Source organism: Lethenteron reissneri, chromosome 23 (genome assembly GCF_015708825.2).
Source record: "Lethenteron reissneri isolate LAM-NWPU_2019-01 chromosome 23, ASM1570882v1, whole genome shotgun sequence".
Lineage (NCBI taxonomy): Eukaryota > Metazoa > Chordata > Hyperoartia > Petromyzontiformes > Petromyzontidae > Lethenteron > Lethenteron reissneri.
In genome coordinates, this window is record NC_083801.1 from 1,998,986 (window position 1) to 2,022,821 (window position 23,836).

At 48.2% G+C, this 23,836-nt stretch overlaps 1 protein-coding gene across 3 annotated transcripts in view; it reads left to right on the plus strand.

Annotated features, from left to right (window-relative positions):
• Positions 1 to 3,782: 3,782 nt before the first annotated feature.
• LOC133345831 (cytochrome c oxidase assembly factor 1 homolog) overlaps positions 3,783 to 23,836 on the plus strand; it is a 37,961-nt gene continuing 17,907 nt past the window's right edge. Inside the window, exons 1-3 of one of the 3 annotated variants that reach the window (XM_061556848.1) lie at positions 3,783 to 3,935; positions 5,973 to 6,083; positions 23,656 to 23,810. In XM_061556848.1, the coding sequence (XP_061412832.1) occupies positions 5,990 to 6,083; positions 23,656 to 23,810 (249 nt within the window). In that variant the 5' untranslated portion in view covers positions 3,783 to 3,935; positions 5,973 to 5,989. Of the gene's footprint in view, positions 3,936 to 4,199; positions 4,233 to 4,593; positions 4,619 to 5,972; positions 6,084 to 23,655; positions 23,811 to 23,836 lie in introns of those variants that run through there. The other 2 variants (XM_061556849.1, XM_061556850.1) reach the window with 2 other exon arrangements.

The following is a 23,836-nucleotide window of genomic DNA, read 5'->3' on the forward strand; positions in this document are numbered from 1 at the left end:
GATGCAGCTGGTTGTTGTGATTACTCCACAACTGTGGCTGTCACCTGATGCAGCTGGTTGTTGTGATTACTCCACAACTGTGGCTGTCACCTGATGCAGCTGGTTGTTGTGATTACTCCACAACTGTGGCTGTCGCCTGATGCAGCTGGTTGTTGTGATTACTCCACAACTGTGGCTGTCGCCTGATGAAGCTGGTTGTTGTGATCACTCCACAACTGTGACTGTCGCCTGATGCAGCTGGTTGTTGTGATCACTCCACAACTGTGGCTGTCGCCTGATGCAGCTGGTTGTTGTGATTACTCCACAATTGTGGCTGTCGCATGATGCAGCTGGTTGTTGTGATTACTCCACAACTGTGGCTGTCGCCTGATGCAGCTGGTTGTTGTGATTACTCCACAACTGTGGCTGTCGCCTGATGAAGCTGGTTGTTGTGATTACTCCACAACTGTGGCTGTCACCTGATGCAGCTGGTTGTTGTGATTACTCCACAATTGTGGCTGTCGCCTGATGAAGCTGGTTGTTGTGATCACTCCACAACTGTGGCTGTCGCCTGATGCAGCTGGTTGTTGTGATTACTCCATAACTGTGGCTGTCGCCTGATGAAGCTGGTTGTTGTGATTACTCCACAACTGTGGCTGTCGCCTGATGCAGCTGGTTGTTGTGATTACTCCACAACTGTGGCTGTCGCCTGATGAAGCTGGTTGTTGTGATTACTCCACAACTGTGGCTGTCACCTGATGCAGCTGGTTGTTGTGATTACTCCACAATTGTGGCTGTCACCTGATGCAGCTGGTTGTTGTGATTACTCCACAACTGTGGCTGTCACTTGATGCAGCTGGTTGTTGTGATTACTCCACAATTGTGGCTGTCACTTGATGCAGCTGGTTGTTGTGATTACTCCACAACTGTGGCTGTCGCCTGATGCAGCTGGTTGTTGTGATTACTCCACAACTGTGACTGTCACCTGATGCAGCTGGTTGTTGTGATCACTCCTCAATTGTGGCTGTCGCATGATGCAGCTGGTTGTTGTGATTACTCCACAATTGTGGCTGTCGCATGATGCAGCTGGTTGTTGTGATTACTCCACAATTGTGGCTGTCGCCTGATGCAGCTGGTTGTTGTGATTACTCCACAACTGTGGCTGTCGCCTGATGCAGCTGGTTGTTGTGATTACTCCACAATTGTGGCTGTCGTCTGATGCAGCTGGTTGTTGTGATTACTCCACAACTGTGACTGTCGCCTGATGCAGCTGGTTGTTGTGATTACTCCACAACTGTGGCTGTCACCTGATGCAGCTGGTTGTTGTGATTACTCCACAACTGTGGCTGTCGCATGATGCAGCTGGTTGTTGTGATTACTCCACAACTGTGGCTGTCGCCTGATGAAGCTGGTTGTTGTGATTACTCCACAATTGTGGCTGTCGCCTGATGCAGCTGGTTGTTGTGATTACTCCACAACTGTGGCTGTCACCTGATGCAGCTGGTTGTTGTGATTACTCCACAACTGTGGCTGTCACCTGATGCAGCTGGTTGTTGTGATTACTCCACAACTGTGGCTGTCGCATGATGCAGCTGGTTGTTGTGATTACTCCACAACTGTGGCTGTCGCCTGATGCAGCTGGTTGTTGTGATTACTCCACAACTGTGGCTGTCGCATGATGCAGCTGGTTGTTGTGATTACTCCACAACTGTGGCTGTCGCATGATGCAGCTGGTTGTTGTGATTACTCCACAACTGTGGCTGTCGCCTGATGCAGCTGGTTGTTGTGATTACTCCACAACTGTGGCTGTCACCTGATGCAGCTGGTTGTTGTGATTACTCCACAACTGTGGCTGTCGCATGATGCAGCTGGTTGTTGTGATTACTCCACAACTGTGGCTGTCGCCTGATGCAGCTGGTTGTTGTGATTACTCCACAACTGTGGCTGTCGCCTGATGCAGCTGGTTGTTGTGATTACTCCACAACTGTGGCTGTCGCCTGATGCAGCTGGTTGTTGTGATTACTCCACAACTGTGGCTGTCGCATGATGCAGCTGGTTGTTGTGATTACTCCACAACTGTGGCTGTCGCCTGATGCAGCTGGTTGTTGTGATTACTCCACAACTGTGGCTGTCGCCTGATGCAGCTGGTTGTTGTGATTACTCCACAACTGTGGCTGTCACCCAATGAAGCTGGTTGTTGTATTTACCGGCGGAACGTCGCACCCAAATGATAAATGTTGTGGGTTGTTTACTCTCCAACACACAAACGCTTAGTGCTGAAGTAGTAACGAATTGGCACGTTTTGTTTGCGAGACAACCCTTACTAATTGGCTGTGACGGGTGGTGGCGGGTTTAACGACACATTTTTATTCACACAATCTAACCCCCCCCCCCCCAAAAAAAAAAACCCTCTATCAAGGCTAGGCTATGATGCAACAAGCAGCAGCAAGCACACTGACATATTCTGTCTGGCAGCATACCAGCACATTCTTCTTCCAAGCATGAAGTCTACATTGAAGGAGAGTTACCGGTTTCAAAATACACCTTGATAAGCAGGGCGGTCTGATTCTCTCTCAAACACACACACACACCAACGCTTAGTGTTAAAAAATTAACCCGTAAAAACAAAGTTTTTCACTATAAATCCTTTATATGCGTGGCGGCTAGAGTCCTCTCGTCCTCTGGCTTGAGATGGCTGCCACCTATGGGTCAGATGATTGCCTGCCACCATTAAGCAATTGGTAATTAAATATAATTTATTTTTTCCTAAAAAGTGTAACATTTTGGAAATTCACGAAAATAAATGGTCACGCACAACTAGTCTGTGTGCAAAATGTCAGCTCGATTGGATCACGAGAAGTGGGTTAAAAAACGACCGAAAGATTTGCACGGTCGTAAGCGCGCAAGCAAGCAAGCAAGTGAACTTAATATAAAGGATTTAAAAAATTGACCCGTAAAAACAAAGTTTTTCACTATAAATCCTTTATATGCGTGTTCAATGGGCCACAACCCAGCCCACATTGGTCTTTGAAACGGGCGGCTAGAGTCCTCTCGTCCTCTGGCTTGAGATGGCTGCCACCTATGGGTCAGATGATTGCCTGCCACCATTAAGCAATTGGTAATTAAATGTACATTTTTTTCCTAAAAAGTGTAAAGTTACGGAAAAAAATTTCACGAAAATAAATTGTCACGCACAACGAGTCTGTGTGCAAAATGTCAGCTCGATTGGATCACGGGAAGTGGGTTAAAAAATTACCAAAATATTTGCACGTTCGTAAGCGCGCAAGCAAGCAAGTGAACTTAATATAAAGTATTTAAAAAGACAAAGATCCCCCGTGTAGCCTTCAACAGAACGTTGGGGAAAGTGTTGTTAGCGAGCGCCTATTAAGGCCAGCACCGCACACGAGGGGGTGGGTGGCCAGCACCACGCCCGGTCGCCTTTGTCTCCCCAGTGGCGATGTTTACACATCGCACCAAGTACACAATTAAGGTTGAGTCGACCTAGGGAAGGCCCTGGACCGGTATAATCGTTATTGGTGGTGGACGTGAGCAGGAATCGCAGTCGGGAAGCCGGGTTTGTTGCGCAGCGTAGCGCTAACCACTACGCCACCGCTCCCCACCATCCTCCCACTTACACAGGAGATGAGTGCGCTAACCACTGCGCCATCGCTCTCCACCACCCATTCACTCACACAGGAGACGAGTGCGCTAACCACTGCGCCACCGCTCCCCACCACCCATTCACTCACACACAGGAGACGAGTGCGCTAACCACTGCGCCACCGTTCCCCACCACCCATTCACTCACACACACAGGAGACGAGTGCGCTAACCACTGCGCCACCGCTCCCCACCACCCATTCACTCACACACAGGAGACGAGTGCGCTAACCACTGCGCCACCGCTCCCCACCACCCTCCCACTCCCACAAGGTCGCGGCGTCGTCAGCTGAGAGGTCAGCGCGGGGTTGTTGTGGATGTTTGTGGTGGATGTTGTTTGTGGTGGACGTCTCCTCTGTGTGGGGAGCGGTGGCGCAGTGGTTAGCGCACTCTACTCCTGTGTGTGGGGAGCGGTGGCGCAGTGGTTAGCTCACTCGTCTCCTGTCTGAGTGAATGGGTGGTGGGGAGCGGTGGCGCAGTGGTTAGCGCACCGCGCTCGATACCAACCCCCGGGGCACCCGAGTACGACCCCCCCCCCCCCCCCCCCAGGGCCTCCGCACCACCGTCTCGGTCGACTTTCAAGCGAGCACTCGGTGCGTTGTAGACGTCAGCAATGTGGGGAGACAAAGGCGGCCGGGCGTGGTCGCATCACCGCCCACGGCAGCCCGGTGCCGGTGGTGCTGGTGGTGGGGAAGCGTCTGGGTTGCCAGTCTCACTGGGCCAGAGACCGCGAGGCCTCGTCCATCACCGCCGCCCGTGGGCCCCGTGGGCCCCGTGGGGCCCCGTGGGGCCCGTGGGGCCGCGAGGCCGCGTCTCAGACACCCCGCGGGCATCGCCTCCGCACCAGGCCTCCCCCAGCCCCCCGTCCTTGCCTGGCCGCGCCGCCCGCGCAGCCTCACGTCGGGCGGCGTGGGGGGCAGGCCCCGGTGGTGGTGGTGGTGGGGGAAGTGTGGAGGGGGCGGCGAGCAGCAAGGTGGAGGTTCGTGTCCACGAGGGGGCGCCGTAACACCAAAGACGACCGCTGTTTAACACGAAGTTAAATGATTTGGTGACCGATTTAATCAATAATCAAGGGGTTAGAGCGCGTAAATCGAGTTGTGTCGTTAAATCCGCCACCACCCGACACAGCCAACGAGTAAGGTTTGTCACGTAAACAGAACGTGGCCAATGAGTTACTACATCAGTGTGTTGGAGGCTACACCCATAACGTTTACAATTCGAGTACGACGTTTCGCTGATGATTAAAGCTAGCTTCATCAGGCGATTTGCCACAATTGTTAAGACGTTTTCCTGTTTCCGAGGAGTAAAGGTGATGCCATCACTGTGAGCATATCAGGCGTGAAGATCATGGAGGTTAATGTAATCATATACATTACAATGGAGCATGTTAATCTGAGGATATGCAGTACAGTTAATCAACATACAGCTGACAACTCTACAAGCTGGGGTCAATCTTGAGAGCCTATTTATAAAGGGATTTCAAATTCGGAATGCAATGGGTACACAAAAACTTTTCAGTGACTTCTCAATGCATGTCATTATTTAACATTCAATAATTGGTCGCCGACATACGAACCTTTACCCATAAATGTAGTTAATGTTTCCAATTGCGGTGGCTATCGGATTTTGGGAAGATGTGAGATTGTCTAGTGGTGGCGTGGCTTGTCGCGAGGTGGTCTTGCACACCCATGCTCCGGTTTGCATGAAGATTGGGGGATTTGTGATGGGTGATGGGAGAGGAGGGACTACATTGGCACCATCGTGAAGGATGGCAACGGCTTTGCCGAGACCTTTATCCAGCAGTGGATAGAGTACGGTTCATGATGACATTTGCAGAGGTGACATACTGTACTGGACAGCTGTGGACATGTATGTTGCACTTTTAGATACTGCATGTATACAAGCTCTATTTGACTACTTAGGCATGCTATGTATTACTGTGTGTCCATGCCTTAAATGCAAAATGTGTCTAAAGTTAAAACTGGAATTTAAATGTCGGTATTCTTTTTCATTACATTTGCTATGCACGTAGAAAATGTCATCAAATATGCTTCCATTGTTCAATCTTGTACCTACCCTATCAAACCCCCAATGACCAGCATGGTCAAATAAATATGATGAACTCCTTTTTCACCATACAAATAATCCCCTTGACCTGCCCGGCGTAGGCAGGTCCTCATCCAGCAGTGGATTGACAGGGCTGTGCGTGTACTGTGCACTGCATGCATTGCCTGTGGGCATTTGCCACGTATTTCTTATCCTAATAACAGATAGGCAGCTTGTAGCTTGGCATTCCGGTTTACAGACTTCTCTGTCGTCGCTTCCCTGTGCAGGTGGCGTGTCCGCAGCCATGCCTGTTTCGCTGCGTGCCCTTCGGCAGCTCGCCGTGTTCTGGGGGGTCATGACAACTGGAGGTGGCAGCCTCATGTACTACCTCCTGCAAAGTACGTCGCAGCCGTGGCTCATCATGTCTCGCCATGCCAAATCACACCGCAGCACACCGAAGCACACGTGTCAGTCATTGGTGTCGTGGAGATACGCGTGACACACGCAGAGACGTACACTCACAATTACATGGCATACGCACTTGCACGTACGCACACACGTGAACACATGCTGAAATTTTAGAGAGGAAAGATTGTTCGTTATACTTATCATAAATTAAACAGAGGAGAGAGAGCAGGTCGGCAATTTATATTTTTACTGGACTGCCAGGTTCCCACTCGTGTTGAGAGATATAATTATTTCAGCCCAATCGCTTATATAAAACGCACCTCAATCCAACAGATATAATGTTTAAAAAAATGTTTATTAAAAGCTTAAAATTAATCCAACATTCATGCTTGAGCTATAAATTAAGTTACTAATTTAAAAAAGCGGTTTTTTTGGCCAGGTTAGAATTATACAAAACTTTTTGGGCATGTCAAAAAAGTAAATGTCACAGCGGTTTCCCGCTCATGTGAGCGTGGGACAGTGGTTAAGTGACGGTTACAACCTCGAGTCATTGATAAAGAGGCCACATTCTTATGGCAGGGGAAACTTTATAGAACAGCCTCTACGCAGTGGAACACATTTTATTGACCCCGGAGAAAAATGAAGGTCAGAGTTAACATGTACAGCCTAATTTATGTGTTGGTGGAAAACAGCCTCAAAAGTTTTGAAAACGTTCCATCAAGGGAGTTCAAATGATGAGGTAGCCGATTGGTTAATGGGTCAGAGCACCGACCGAAGTTAATTTTATTATTACACAATTTATTACAATGAGTCATATTACTACTCATTAAATGATCACGTTTGCTTTTGCTGACAAATTTACTTTTGTGTTCTCAAGGCACACAGACGGTTTGTTGCAGTCAATCACTCGTAAGGGCTCGTTCTACCTTACCATTCCTACCTGGATACGTTGTGCAACTTTGTAGGTAAATTACAAATATCTTCCTCTGTGGAAATGCAGACTGTGGGACTGTATGGAGGGGTGCTGCAGTGGTGAAATGCTAACTACCTCGCCTGGTATACAGGTGGTTGTGGGTTCTATCCTGACCATGATTCCTGTATATATTTGGGGTTTGCATGCTCTCCCCATGGTGGCGTGGATTCTCTGGTTCCTCTGTTTTTTTCGTCCACATTTAGAAACATGCCTTTATAATGGTTGGTTGCTATAAATATCCACATGATAAGCCACTTCGTTGAGCTATCATTTGTGGCCAGGTCGCTTCTGACAAAGAGCTATATCGTTCAGTGGGCCTTACATGGTAAAATTAATTTGTTTTAGTTGAGATTTGGTTTATAATTGCTGACAACTCCCAGCCCCTGTACAAGCCTAGGCTCAACGCTCCTCTTCCTCTTGACTGACCGTTGGAAATGTTTTTGTTTGCATGTTCACCACAAGTATGGGTGGTTAATGCAGACATGATTCCTTGCAAAAGGTTTCTGTTTGGTGTTTTAACATCTTAACATCTGTTTTATTTCCAGAAAGGATAAAACATAATTCTTATATGTGTTGACGTTAGTTCGTAGAGTTCCGATTGCCATTGACACTTCCCTGCCTTCCGATTGGCTGCAGAATATTTTGTGGAATGGGGCTCCACCCCATCCACGTCACGAATTGGGGCAAAAACTGTCTTAAATTTAGTGGAATTGCTTTTGCATACATTTTCGACAATTAAGGGATTCCACAAAAAAGGGTGAAAAAAACTCCGCATGAATCAGACTGCTGGTGTCATGAATTATCACATTCAGCAGGTTTAAGGCTTAACCATTTTAATAAAGCAATTAATCTATGTCCTAATCCGCATGGGCAGCTCTTAATAGAGCCATTTGCAGATATATGTCATCTCAGATTTCTGACAAACCTCTTGTAGTTTGTGTCTGTTGTGTGATTTTCGACCGTTTGGTACGATATTTTATATTCTAATAAAATGTTCTGTATCTCGGAAAGCCAAAGTGAGGCTTAATTAAGACTTTTAAGGGGGGCCCTAGATCATGAATTGTAGCCAAGTCCATTTTAAATTTGCATGTGCAAGGAAACCAAAGAACCCAGAGAAAACCCATAGAAGGGTTCACAAACCTCCCAGCCTCTTGTGTTTGTGAATTTCACAAATCTCAAGTGCTGGATTTTAGGCATATGCAAGGACATACACAGTGAGATCCCTCTAATCTGTGTAGAGATCCAATAATGGATATCCATAATTCTCAATATCTTGAGTTTTCATCCAGCTCTAACATACAACCTTTTATCTCAAAGAATTGCAAATGATAGGATTGATTTTCTAATAAACTACTCATGATCCATAAAAACAAAAACTCGAATGGGGGAGCTGTGGTGCAAGAGTTGTACGCCTGGCTATCAACCCAGTTATCTCAGTAAAAATCCCGCCCACGACTAAAATCAGTGGCGAGTGATATCTGAACTACTTGTAGCAACAACCCAACACGGAAGGCCAAGCTGCACTGACCAGCGTGGTAATAAAGTATGATACAAAAAAAACCATGACCGGCATAGGATGGCCTTCACCCAGCAGGAAATTGACAAATAGCTATCAATGTCATTATAACTCCTTCGATTGGCATGATTCGTTACGTAAGGTGAGAAAGAAGTCCAACATATATACCTACAACAGAAATGTATTTCTGTAATCAATTCATGGTTACCACAGTTGGCTCCAATGGCAGAGGACTTTTTTTTTCTTAAAGTGGAAGGCCCTCACTTTTCACATAATACATTGGCCAAATCAAAACTGGAACGTGCATCAACGTTGGCAAGGCGTGGTTCATAATTAGGATTAGCTTAGCAAACTTTATATGGTTTGTTTGTTTTTGAGAATAGTGCAGGTATTGAAGACATCAACATCAAATAAAAAGACGATTAAAGAGAACACACTGTGCCTCAAGCCATTTGCTGACAGGCGATGATATGGTGATGATGGTGTTTGACTTTCAGTGTCAAGTAGTTGACAAGTTTATTTTCTCTAACCATGTTCTTCTTGACAGACACAAGATATGTATTGAAACTTAATTATATTTTAATTATAAAGTTGCGTAACTGTAACTTACTGTTTACATCCTGGTACTAGTGTTGGCCACGAGTCCTTTCTCATGTAAAAAAGAGCTGTATTCTTTGTCTTAATAGGCTTTTGTATTAAGAGTATTCAAAATAATAAAAATACTCATTCCTTATTTAACCAGGAAAGGCATACTCAATCTGAATACTTTTTTTCAGGAGGGGTCCTACATTGAGACGTTTGGCCAACATCAATGCCTTTGTTTGATTTTTAGCAATTGGAGGAAACCAGAAAACCCAGCAGAACAGGGAGAGAATATATAAATGGCATACAACAGAAAGAAGTGCATAACAGAGGGTGACTTGGCGAGTAAACATGCCATGCCAAGCCATGCAGGCATTTCTGTGTGTCTGGCATTGTAGAGTTGAGGTTACAACAGCGATGTCCAACAAACAGCAAAGAGAGCTCTAGGGTGATGTTTGTACACCTGATTGTCACTTTTGTGGAACGTGTCCAGCAGCCTTGAGACACATGTGTGCATGTCTCATGGTGCAGCCCTTATCGGCTTGCTTTTAGTAACGTTTTACTTTAACATGGGTGCTGGACACAGGGCTAAAGTGGCCAGTAAAACAGCACTATTTAAGGTACAATGGATAGGTGTTAATAGGGTGCTTTTTTAACTGGCCAAAATTGCAATAACTTGTGATGTAATTCCAAAGTCAAGCAGTGCAAGGGAAGAAGCAGGAAGAAGATTCGTGTTTCTGTGGTTAAAGACCGTGTGAATGAAACAAAACTGTCAGTCTGGTAGACCGAGCCCCCTGACATGGGTAGGGGAATGAATGGATGAAGAGGTTTAAATTAAATATATAGTTATTGTGCAGCCACGGTGGCCTGGTATACGGCAGGTCGTGGGTTCGATCCTGAGCCTGACGCCTGTACAATTGGAGTTTGCATGTTCTCCCCGTGGTCGCGTGAATTTTTTCTGGATCCTCCTTGTTTTTTCTCCACATTTAGAAACGTGTGTTTAGAGTATTTGGCTGCTATACATTTCCACGTGATGAGCCATTTCGTTGAGCTATCATTTGTGGTCAGGTCGCTTCTGAACGAAGACTGTATAACTCAGTGGGCCTTACCTGGTATAATAAAAAGATGTAAAAACGTGTAAATAGTATAGCTGTGTTGCTGGAAAGGATCTGACAGCTTAATTTTTTTTACAAGCTCGTCCTTTCGCAGTGGGGGCTTTACCTGTAAATGAGAGAAACAGACTCACTTTAAAGATTCACCGGCTTCACCAAATTGCATTGCTTTGTGGTTTAAACAAGATGCTGATAATTCATGAAAATGGCGCGAATTCTGTAGGAAAAATAAATGTTTGCAGTAATGTGAAAATGTGAGGATTTTGATGAATGATGTGTTCCCTTGTGGTTTGGAGCGGATTGTGTGTAAGAGCTGCAGGTGTTTAAATACGCTCGTGTGTGTTGTGGTGTGTATGTTTATCACCTTCTGTCAAGCTGAGATCCCATGCCACAGACAGTGCATTAAGCTGTGACAGAACACAGTGAAAGTCTATTACACTGGGCTGGAAAAGGAGCAGAAAAAGCACAACTGGGTGGTGGTGCCACATGCCTGTAATGCAGCACTGTGGAGACAAGGGTTGGTGGTTCACACAAATGTTGTGAAACTCCCACTGGGTGTCGAGGTCACCGCACCCTGGCTCGTCAGGAGAGATTGTATTATGTCAAGTGGATTGATCCCCATCACACAAGTGGATGTTCTCTGGTACTCCGATATTCTGTTGTGTATAAACACTCATTGGCTGAAAAAAGATGCATATGTATAGAGGGTCGCTTGGTAGTGTTGGTTCACCCAACTTTTCAAGAGGTCAGTGAGTAAGGGGAAGACCTAGAGCCACATGGTATGGTAGGATACTATAAGAGCAAGCCTTGGAGGCCAGGTGCTGCCTGTTCAACAGCTGAGTGAGAAGGAAGAAGCTGATGTTGAGGTGTGGTGTCATCAGTAGTATTGACAGATTTGGCTACCGATGGTACCTTCATTCCAATTAGGTGGAATTTCCTTGCCCTGATTGGCTGCTGGTTTTTTTTACACGCTTTTATTTTACTCACTCTGTTGTTGTATCCTAAAATCTTGTAACTCAATTTTAACCTACTTCCCAATGTGGTATCGACTGCAAACTTGGTATATTTATGTCATACTCGTGGCAATACTATATTCTATTATAAAAAATAAAAATAAAATATTTGTAAACATTTTTTTTATATGTTATGGTTCGGCTTGGGTCTAATTGTCCACGGTCCCTTACGTTATGGCAAGCTTCGGGGCCACTTCCTGGAGTCGAGGAGTTCTGCCATTGCTCGTACGGTACATTCCATTAAAGCGTGTTTTTCAAAAAGTTATTTTTTTAATATTACTTATTTATGGAATGGATATGGCTTCTGCCAATTTTGTTTGGCAGAATGGTGATAAAATTCCCTCTTGACTTGAACATAATAGAGTCTGTGGAACTTTCCACTGGGCCACATTCTGCTCAGTTCATGAATCAGGCCCCTGATAAATAAACAAAATAAACTATTCCAATTCATTCTGAGAGATCATACTCTTGGTGAGGATTCCTTCATGTTTATAAGTGTAACTATGGATTAAAAAATGTCTAACTATTATGTGGCACACGCTGTTTCCAGAAAATAAGCAAACATCTCTGTGTGCCAATAGATATCCTTTATCCATAACAATAACAAAAGTGTTTTCAATATCGATTTCCTGTTCAGCGTAAAAATTTGTGCTGTCTTTAAACATTATATTGTGTTTCCCATTGGGCCAAAATTTTAACTCGCGCTCTGTGGTTTGGCAGTCTTATCAGGAATCCATCAACAATAGCCATGTGGTAAAGTCTCATCACACGTGACATTTCTTAGAAAGCTGAATCACAGCTGTGGGGTATTTGTACATCCCTCGCATTTCAACAGAAACAACACTCAAACCACTGTGTTCCAGGCGGACGGATTAGCTCGATATCAGGGTAGGTTTCATTTCTTTAGTCATTAAAAATGTCCAAAAATTGACGAGACTTGCTGCGAGTGTAAATTGAACACTGAAAAGACGATTTTGTGAAATATTCACAATGCGTGACATTTCTCGCCGGTTTCTTAAACTCAAATACAAACGTTTGAAATTGCCCATATCTAAATTGGCAGCTCTTTTGGTAAATCTAGAAGAAGAAGAAAATCATAATTATCTTTCTTGTGGTTAAATAAAGAAACTGATATTGAATTTCCAGCACCCGTACACCACCCAGCCAGGGGTTGTCTGAATGTGGAGACTCTTTGACGCGACTGTGAGTTACTCGGAGCTTCTTTCCCACGTGGGAGGTTCCTGATCCATGTGTAGGGGTTATTACGGGAGAAACGGCGGACAACAAACACAGGGCTGTCGGCACTCACATACACGGGGGGTCACACCGACGTCCGCATCAGTTATTGCCCACGCCCCCAGCCCTCGGAGGCGATCCCTATAAAAGGTGGAACCCAAAGAGCTCGAGGCAGTTCGACACGAAGCTGACCAGTGAAGATCCAAGACTCGGAGATTAGGCCCTGGGACTCCCCGGTCTCGCCGTCCTTATAAGGGCCGAGCCGGGTAAGCCAGTGGCGCGGCCCAAGAGCTTCCAGACCGCTGCCCTTATCAGGGCAAGGCTGGTTAGCTGGTGCCAAGATCTGTGCTTGCCAGGGCCAGATCAGTCAGCCTCCCGTAGCCCAGTAGAGGAGGACTGGGGGACAGGACAGACGGCTTAGTACTAGGGTGGGTTTCCCATAGTACGGGTGAAGGGGCCGATACCCCTTCAACTATTGTATCTGTCCCGGAGTTAATAAACAGTGTGTCTCAACTTCCTCATCGTCTCCTCATCAACTTACTACATCTGGTGTTGGAAGTGGGCCAAGCATGGATACGAGACGGAAGACTCGTGCCCAAGACCCAGGAGAGGATGACGACGAGGGAGGGGCAGTGCAAGACATCGCCGCCGACGTACCTGCACAACTGCTGCCGGCTCCGACATCGGCGGGGCCGTCGGAGAGGGCCGGGACGTCGACTGACGAGTTGGCGTTGGCTCACTCGCGGCTGGCGGAGCTCTTGTATGCAGCGGCCGCTATGCTGGAACAAATAACTCGCCTGGGGCCGGGAGGAGCGACGCGGCGGGAAGATGGACAACGCCCGCCAGAAACTCCCGCCTTTACAACAGCGGGGCGACTCGAAAATCCCGCCACGAAGACAGTAGGGGCGGAGGGAGGAGTCCCAGCTCGTCACGCGGGAGACGGTGCCCAGCCAGCAGCCGCCACGTCATCGGCGGAGGCGGGTCGCGGTGGCAGCCTATCAGGGGTTGAAACGTCACCACCAGCTGACGCCAGCACCGACCATACAGTACGGGGACGCGCTACGGATGCTGCAAGAGACGCTCCAAGAGGATCGGAGACGGAGCCGACATTCCAGCAACGCCTGCCGGCCCTGCAGGTATTTGTTGCAAGCGACGGCGATTGGGGGGGGTTCCAGCGCCGGTTCTTGGCCCACCAAGAGATGGCAGGCTGGTCGGACAACGAGGCGCTGTGTGCTCTCCCGGCGTTATTGGACGGCGACGCCCTGGGCACCCTCACTGCTGCACCCAAGTCGGCACGCTCCACCATTCAGTCGGCGCTGCAGCTGCTGGCCACCGTTTATGGGCCGCCCTCCGATTGTCGCCAGCTCTTCTATGAACGGCAGAAGGGTGATAAGGAATCGCCACTCGCTTATCGCACGGCCCTGCTGTCATTGGCGAAAGACGCTTTCCCGCGTATGGATGAAGAGGGGATCGATGCGATGGTGGCCGAGAAAATTTTGCTGCTGGCTGACGATCTGGACTTCACCATCTTAGCGCAGGACGATGCGGATATGTCATCACTGCGGGCTGCAAGGCACATTCACGCCAATCTCATCTCCCAGCGGAGGAAGGCGAACAAAGCTGCTGCACGACACACCGTGGCGGCAACCTCTTCTGGAATGGAGGGAGCCTTCGCTGCGGATCGTTCTGCAGGATGGCGATCTGCCGAGCGACCGGCTCGGGACGTTCCAAGCCACCGAGACCAGCCCAAGTCCTCTGGAACGCTCGTCGTCTGCTATAATTGTGGCCTCCGGGGCCACGTGGCGTCCGGATGCCGGGCTCCTCGACAGCGCGGTGCGAGACCTGGAGCTGCGGACGGCCCTCCTCACAAGCCTTCGCAACATCCTCGGGCAAGTCATGGCACCCCACATGTTCGGCCTGCACACACACCCACTTTCCTATCACATGGTCCGATACACAATTCTCGGGGGTTGGGTGCTGGTGCGTCGGGTCGCGGCATGTCGGGGAGGGCGCTCCAACCGGGCCAATGGTCCGAGTTGGCTCACCGAGTTGTGGCTGCATCAGCGGGGTCGTCCGTTGTCGCGGGGCATATTGACGGGGTGGAGGTACGGCTATTGGTCGATACGGGAGCTTCGGCAACTATCATTTCAGATTTGATTTATAATATCCTGCCCGTTCAGAGTCGCCCGTTGCTCCCTGTCGATATACCGTTTTACGCTGCGAATGGGGGCTCGTTGGGTATTATCGGTCAAATTCGAGCGCAAATTTCGATAGGGGACATTAAACTATCTGGCCCGGTGTTCGTCTCCTCCTCGCTGGCTATTCCGTGCCTGTTGGGGACAGACTTTTTGGCCAAATTGCCCATCAAAATTCTGATTGACCAGCAATGCATCGAGCTTCCATCGGGCCGACGTATGACGTTCCTACCTGCCACCCCTGCCGTGCGTGTTGCCTGTGCTACGGTACAGGCGCTTGTTGCTCGGACGGTGCGTGTACCCCCGGGGGCACAGATGTTGGTACCCCTGCGCTTGCGTCGACCGTTCGATAAAGGAGTCTCTGACCGGGGCGTTATTTTGGGACCATCTAGAGCCGGGGTGAGTGGGCCAGATCTGGTGACGGCCCAGACTATTGTTAAAGGGGATGGGGACCCGTTTATCGCGGTCCTCAATGTCGGGACACGGACGGCAGTGGTTTCGCAAGGTACCGTGTTCGCACATGCGGTTCCGGTACCTGCGGAAACGCCGATCATTGGCCAGGTGGCCACCGATTCTCAAACGCGATTAGCCTCAGACGCTGACGAGGTTTGGCTGGATGCGTTGTGTGCTGAGTCACCTGACCTGTCTGACGCACAACGTGCTAGATTACGCGCCTTATTGCGAGAATTTTCCGACGTCTTCAGTAAACACAAATACGATATCGGATGTACCAAATTGCTACGCCACCATATTGACACCGGTGACAACGCTCCTATCCGCCAAAATCCTTTTCGGTTAAGTCCCGCCGAAAAGGATCATGTCAAATCGGCTGTAGATGACATGTTGAAATCGGACATCATTTCTCCCTCGACCAGCCCTTGGGGTGCACCCATAGTGTTGGTCAAAAAGCACGACGGGTCCCTAAGGTTCTGCGTTGATTTCCGGCGATTAAATAAGATCTCGGTGGCCGATGCTTATCCGCTTCCTCGAATGGACGAATCGCTGGATGCCCTCGCGGGATCGCGATTCTTTTCCACTTTGGATTTGCTCTCAGGATTTTGGCAACTTCCCTTGGACGACGAATCCAGGCCCAAAACAGCTTTCCGAACGCCGCACGGCCTCTTCCAATTCAATCGCTTACCCATGGGATTACACTCTTCTCCCGCGACGTTCCAGCGCCTGATGGAATTGGTCCTCGCTGGCTTGCAATGGGAGGTGTGTTTGATTTACCTGGATGACGTTATCGTATTCAGTAAGACGTTCGAGGAACACCTTGATAGGCTTCGGGCCGTCTTTCTCAAAATGCGCGCTGCTAATTTGAAATTCAAGCCACAAAAGTGCCATTTGCTGCGCGAATCTGTTAAATATTTGGGTCACATCGTCGGCCGGTCAGGTATCTCAACCGATCCCGCCAAAACGCGTTGTGTCAGCTCCTGGCCTATTCCCACCTCGGTGGGGGAGGTTAGAAGCTTCATCGGCTTTGCTTCATATTACCGCCGGTTTGTTGCGGACTTTGCTTCCATCGCTAAGCCACTACATGCCTTGACGTCAAAAGGGGTCAAATTTCATTGGGGGCCGGTGGAGAACGCCGCTTTTGTCTCTCTTCGGGATGCCCTGGTGGGGGCCCCGCCGTTAAGCTACCCCGATTTTTCCATGCCGTTCGTGCTCGACACGGACGCAAGCAATACAGGGATTGGAGGCGTGCTGTCACAAATTGTGGGTGGCGTGGAGCGCGTTGTGGCTTATGGTAGTAGAGTACTGTCCCCGGCCGAGCAGCGGTACTGCGTCACCCGCCGCGAACTGTTGGCTATCGTGTTCTTTATCCAACAGTACCGGCCATATCTGTACGGCCGGCATTTCACCGTCCGTACAGATCATGCAGCGTTGCAGTATGCCCTACGAATTAACCAGCCATCGGGGCAGTTGTCCCGATGGCTCGAGATCATGCAGGATTTCGATTTTGAGACAACTTACCGGAAGGGGATTCGCCACACCAACGCCGATGCCCTATCACGCCTGCCGATCGCCCCGGATTGCACTTGTTTCTTGGGTTCGGGCCGTTGCAAATCGGCAAGTGACGGCCGGGATCGGGTTCTTGCGGCCGCAGTTGATACTCCTTCGGACGCTGGTCCTATTTCGGAGGGTGGGAGTGATTCCCTACTTGGCTTGTCAAGTACTGAGTGGGGTCGCCTCCAAATGGAGGATGCGACCCTCCTGGCGCTACGACGTCGCGCGGAAGGATCAGGTCAAGGGAAGTCGGGCGTTGACTCATGGGGGTGGTGCCAGGGCTTACTCATGCATTGGGACGGGACGATCCGCCGTCACAGGCTGGTGGTGCCTTCCACGTTGAGGGGTAGGGCTGTATGGGCTGCTCATGAACGGCTCCTGCACCTGGGTACCCTCAAAACACTTGCCATGCTCCAGCTTAATTACTTTTGGCCGGGCATGGCAAGAGACGTGGACGATCTGCTGCGGTCCTGTACCCAGTGTGCACAACGGAAGCCGCCGGCGAAGGGAGCCAGTCCACCGCTCCAGTCCATTTCGGTCACCCGGGTTAACGAGCTGGTCGCCCTTGATATTTTGGGACCGTTTCCTTCCACGCCGAGGGGTAATAAGTACCTGCTGGTTGGCGTGGAATATTTCACGCGATGGCCTATGGCTTGGCCCCTCGCCAACCAGTCCGCAGCGGCCGTTGCGGAGGCTTTTGTTCAGGGCTACGTCCTCGACAAAGGCGCTCCGGAACGGTTGTTGACCGATCAGGGAAAGAATTTCACTAGTACCCTTTTACACGAGGTATGTGGCCTTCTGGGTACAAAGAAAGTTCGTACCTCGCCTTACCATCCACAAACGGATGGGATGGTGGAACGCTTGCATAGGACTCTTACGTCCATGCTATCCCACCAGGTATCTGAGTCCCAAAACGATTGGGATCTACGGATCGGGGGAGTCCTGGCGGCATACAGGATGGCTCCTCACGCGGCGACCGGGTTCTCGCCATTTTTTTTGATGTATGGTCGCGAGGTTGACCCGCCTGTCGCGACTCAGCTGACGATTGCCGCGCCTCATGCTAAGTCGAAAATCGCCGACCATGTTAAATTTAACATCCTTCGCTTGGCGGAGGCACGGCAGGCGGCCATGCAAAACTCTGACTCTCGCCAGAAACAAAACGAGAGATTGCGGTCGCGCCGGACTCACACGCACGAATGGCACCCGGGCGACCGAGCATGGTTGCACTGCCCTCAGGTGCCATTGGCCACCTCGGCTAAGTTGTTGCGACCATGGAGGGGCCCCGTTGAAATTGTGCAGGTTGTGCGGCCTCAATGTGTGCGCATTAAGTGGGGGAAGCGTCGGTGGTTTGTGCACCCTTCACGGTTAAAGCCATTTTTTGCTCCGCACGCTTCCTCCCACGTAAATGGCCGAACATGTGGGGAGTCCTCTGACTCCGGGGGGGCGGGATCGATGCCAGCCTCTGATCCACTAATGACTGTCCCGTCTTCAGGAGCCCCAGGACTGAAGCCCTCTGGGCTGCCAGCCTCCCCCGTGGGGGGCGGCGCTGGCACGTCCGGGAAACCGGACGACCAGGCACCTGCTGATGCGACACCTGCCACTGACTCTACCAAGCCGGCCCCTTGTGACGGGCCCGCTGCACGGACTCGCGCCAAAACGCGCCGGTTGTTATGATTAGCTTTCCGCGCGTGTTCCGTTGCTGCGGAACCCGCTCATTGTATATATGTTTTTTTAATGGTTGTATGTGTGTGTAATAACGATGACCACGCTATCTGCTTGTTGCTTGCTGTCCATGTAAGTGTGTGCGTGTGTTGGGAATGGACGGAGAGTCTGCTGTGGTTGCTGAGTTTCAAAGGGAGTGTGTGCGCTGCTGCGTGGAGTTGTTATCTTGATGGTAAAGTTAATTATTAACGTGGGAGCGTCGGGTATCCTGTGCTGTACCATCTCGTGGGTCACCGTGCGCGATGGGCTTAATTGAAAAAAAAAAATGTTTTTTTTGGGCTGTATTATGCTGCGAGGTGCTGTGTGCGATGCGGTCGTTGCATGAGAGGGAATAACTGTGTTGTGGTTGAAAAGTTACGACGGGATTGATGGTGTGTTGGTCGCCTGCAGATTTGCTTGCTATTGTGCTTCAATGTACGCGTGTGATCGCGATATGCTGATTGCATGTGCTGTTATACCGTTCTGTATATGTGTTGCGGTTCCGGGTGGGGGGTTTTTTTTTTTTTTTTTTTTTTTAGGGAACCATCGGTTGATGTTACGCTTGTTCTTGTTATTGTTACTGTTACGAGGCACACGTGTATTGACGGTGTTAATCTTTATTCTTGGGGGTTGAGGGATTGTTGCAGCCGGGACGGCTGCGAGCTGTACAGGGGGGGGTGATGTAGGGGTTATTACGGGAGAAACGGCGGACAACAAACACAGGGCTGTCGGCACTCACATACACGGGGGGTCACACCGACGTCCGCATCAGTTATTGCCCACGCCCCCAGCCCTCGGAGGCGATCCCTATAAAAGGTGGAACCCAAAGAGCTCGAGGCAGTTCGACACGAAGCTGACCAGTGAAGATCCAAGACTCGGAGATTAGGCCCTGGGACTCCCCGGTCTCGCCGTCCTTATAAGGGCCGAGCCGGGTAAGCCAGTGGCGCGGCCCAAGAGCTTCCAGACCGCTGCCCTTATCAGGGCAAGGCTGGTTAGCTGGTGCCGAGATCTGTGCTTGCCAGGGCCAGATCAGTCAGCCTCCCGTAGCCCAGTAGAGGAGGACTGGGGGACAGGACAGAGGGCTTAGTACTAGGGTGGGTTTCCCATAGTACGGGTGAAGGGGCCGATACCCCTTCAACTATTGTATCTGTCCCGGAGTTAATAAACAGTGTGTCTCAACTTCCTCATCGTCTCCTCATCAACTTACTACACATGTGCTGGGCGAGCCTGATCAGGGAAGGCCCTCGCTGAACAAGGGAGCCTTATACGTGTGCCATTATTACACATTTACTTTTCAAAATCACAAACTGTGTATATTTGTACATTTCATTCTGCAGAAACAATGAAATGCGCTATTCGGTTACGTTTCAAAGCATGCACGATGTAATACAACTGTCAATAGTCGCCTTTGTGAACTGAGCATTGGTGATGATACCATGCTGATAAGTCGTAATAATGATGAAACTGGTCTCTTTTTGTCTCGCTGCTATAGGTTGGCGAGTCATATTTGCTTACGTTTTTGGTTGTGACTTAAGACATAATTTCAAAATTCAGTTCTGCAGGAACTGGTGGTTTTTCGTGACCCTTAAGGTCGGAGAGCTTATTGTACCGACCGTGCATGTTTTGGAGTGTTTAAATGTTTTGGGTTTTTAACGGGTTTATCTCGTCGTTAACAAATGTAGCCCATTGTTCCAGCATGTGGGTTTACTCAGTGGGGTGAGAGGAGGGTGTCATTTCTTGCCCACCATCCGACTGAGGGAAGCCTCACCGTGAAGTCTTAGACACCGCACAGCACCGAAGTGCATTGGAGCAAGCACGTGACACTCACCTGCTTCTCACTCGTTCTCTCTTAATGCCCCAAATACCAGGAATTCCATCACTTCAAAAATGTCCTTGGTTACTCTTCCATCTAAGTCACAACTTGATTCTCAGCTGTCAATTCTTTATAACTTGACTTGCATTTGACATATACCTGTGTCTCTGCACACATTAATATACTCGTTACCTTATTTCTGTTGAATGTTTATGCAACTTCATTGTAATTGTACTATGATCAGTCTTTTAATTTATGTATCTGCCCAAGTCACTCTTAGCTACAGGGAAATTTATGATTTTCACATTGATTAATGTTTTGCTAAATATTGTAATTGTCACGTGACACGGTTGTTGTTGCTCTTTATGCTTCGATGCTGTACTCTGATTTAGTTTGTTTTGCTTTGCCATTTTGGTGACTACGACCACTCTTGAGCTCTGACCTGGTTAAACAAATAAAACTTAACACTAGAACTTGTTGTGGAATGAGCCAGAATTAACATCACCGTACGCCTGACATGTGGCACCTTGAGAGATTGTGAAAGGCGCCTAATGTTTCAATTATTATTATATATGGGCCTGGAAACAAGCACTGTATATTGGTAAATTATTTAGCCGAAAGCTTGATAAATTATTCCTCAGAAATGGGCTTTACACAAATAAACTATATTCATATCATCACCCAAACCCACTGACTTTTCTTAATCAACATGATGTCGACAACTTTTGCAAATTCTCTGATCCATGTGTTCCTCTGTTTGCCTGTTTTTTTATGTATTACCACAAAAATGCGAGATCAACATACCACACCGAAAAGTTCCAGCAACAGGATACAAAAATTCCGCGGACATCCATTCCGGTGGGGTGGAACCGCGTGAAAGGCAAATAATGAAGGGAAATAGGGCCCGCTACCCCACCTCTGTCTGCCCCTTATATAATTACAAGCATACGCCTCTCCCGTGCTTCGTTGCACACTTTTCAGCCATTTCCATTTTAATTATCAGTGTCCATGTTTACATTCTATAAGTCAGAGGAGGTGATATGCCAAAATTATTTTTAAAAGGTACATTCGTTTGTTGCTTAACATGATCTGGTTTTCAAAAGTACCCTACCCCGTCATTACTTGTCTTTTTATTACATCGCTTTGATGCTGAAATATCTTTATTTGTTTAGGGAACATTCACGCAATTATGCTTAGCCTTTGTCGATTAGGAAAAGGCATTTAACTCGACGGAGATTGATGTAATTATCCAAGCGCTCGCACACCAATTCCTAAATAATATACTGTACTTTAAATAATAAAATCTATTTTAAGGATGCAAAAGCTACACTGAGACGGCCTTAAGAAGTTAACCAAACGTTGAATCGGAGTCAAAGAAGGAGCTATGCTTTTGCTACATTTATTCACAGTGACATTCAAAGATACTTTCCAAAGTTTAGATTGTCGAAATGACGGCGTAAATATAAATAGAGAAGATATGAACTACGTCTGACTTACTGATGACACGGTGATCATTACAACAAATGGAAATGGACTACAGGGTGTAGTTGAAGAATTTAATGAAAGCTGAAAAGGTTGGCTCAATATATGTATGAGCAAACAAAAGCCATGTACCGACATAAATGCTAAATCAATATTTAACAATGTTTTTGAGCAGTTTGTTATTGGGATGAGACCTTAAAACTTTGTGCACATCGAGGTTATATTTTTATTGGATGGAAGGCTGCGATTTAAACCAGACATTTCGACCACTTAGGCTCAATGCTCTGAAACAACCAAAGAGCCACCGTTTTCAGAGCCTTAAATTCATGAGTTTTTCAAGTCGGGCTTGTCCAATATCACCAAATGTTAGTGGGCTTGCTATTTGTTCAAGCGACGAGGCTGTTGCGCAACTTTGTGGTTCTCAAATTCCAAAGCTGTGGATTTTTTGGTTTACTGGTTTCCCAAGTTAGCAGTAAGCGCCGCATTGTTGTGAATTTGGCGACCGCGTGCGTTATGTTTATTCCCCAGATTCCACTCATCTGGCCTTGATTCTGCCTGGGCCATGGTACACTATGTTCCTATAGCAGTGTTATTATCTGCCCAGCACTGTTCAGGAGTGTGCACTTGAAGTGGCAGTCATCATTGTTGTGGAAATGGCCTCGTTTGTGCTGAGGCATTTACGTAAGCGTAGTGGCTAAGTGAACAGCGATTCGCTTTTATTAGAGCATTGATTTACTCTCCAACACACTGGTGTGTTGCTGTACCAGTAACGAATTGGCATATTCTGTTCATGTGACAAACCTACTAATCGGCTGTGCCGGGTGGTGGTGGGTTTAACAACACATATTTACACGATCTAACCCAAAAAACCCGTATTATGGATGATATTTGTCACAAAGCCCACTTGTTAATCAGAGGATTGAGTTGGTGATCCTGACACTGGCTTGATAGTTTCCAAAATAACTTCCCATGTGTTGTGATCTTAATGGTCCCAGATGAATAGCAATGCCCTTTATATGCCCATGGAATCGTCACTGAGTCACGAGGCAATGTTTTCAGCAAAGACAAGCATTGCAATGTTTGTCCAGATCCTTTTTAACGAGTGGCATATGGCAGTAAACCAGGGTATCTGCACAAACCCATGCACATGAGGGGGTGACACTAAAAAACTGGGCAAGGATTCAAGAATCCATTGCTGTACTGCCATATCGTGTCCACCTGTAGCCCTAGCCTGCAACACCAGGAAATGTCCATAGTCTCTCATCCGAGTAGCAGTACAAACCAGGCTTAAAAATACTGCTGAGCTTTTAAGATCGGATGAAAATTACTGGTGGAGTCCAATAAACCATCAAATTACTGGTGACGTCCAATGTTGGCAATCGTTCCCTCAGTTAATCACCTCCAGTATGTAATGTTCAGAATACTGTAGCCCGAATATATTTAAATGAATAACAACCCATATAAAGCAACAAACGTTCTTTCCACACATTCAGCACTTTGAACACTGTCCCATCAGCCAACAAGGCTGGAATTCACTTTTAATTATGTCACTGCAGTTACCTCTGTTAATTTTGCATGAAGAGATAGGGAATCGTAATGGTCTTCATATTCTTGGTTCCTTCGGTAAAGTCACGTAGATAGAAAATAAAAATAAAAAAGTAAAAATACAAATAATACGTTGAAAATAATAAATGCAAAAAAACCCACGACGTTTCGATCGCAACACAAGCGGTCTTCATCAGGCGGAGAGAAAACGAAAGTTTTAAGTCAAAACGTAATGGTCTTAGCATAATAACACGGTGACCACATTACCAATGGCATGCTGCCTTAGATGTCAAGCGAGTAAAGGGGTGCGTAATCCGGGTCATTCTGGCGACACCGATTGCGTACAAAGAGTCACTGGGCTGCTGTGTTTGCCGCGTGTTTTGGCAGAGAGGTTCCAGGGATCCGAGTTTTACCAGCAATCCGTGCGGGCGCTGGAGGAGCACACGGAGAGCATGACTGCGCTGGGCGCACCGCCCTTGCGGACACATCTCCTGCACCTCCGCGACACGACCAACAACCACGTGGACGCCTTCTCCGCCAAAGTACCAGCCAGGCACACCGGGGGAAC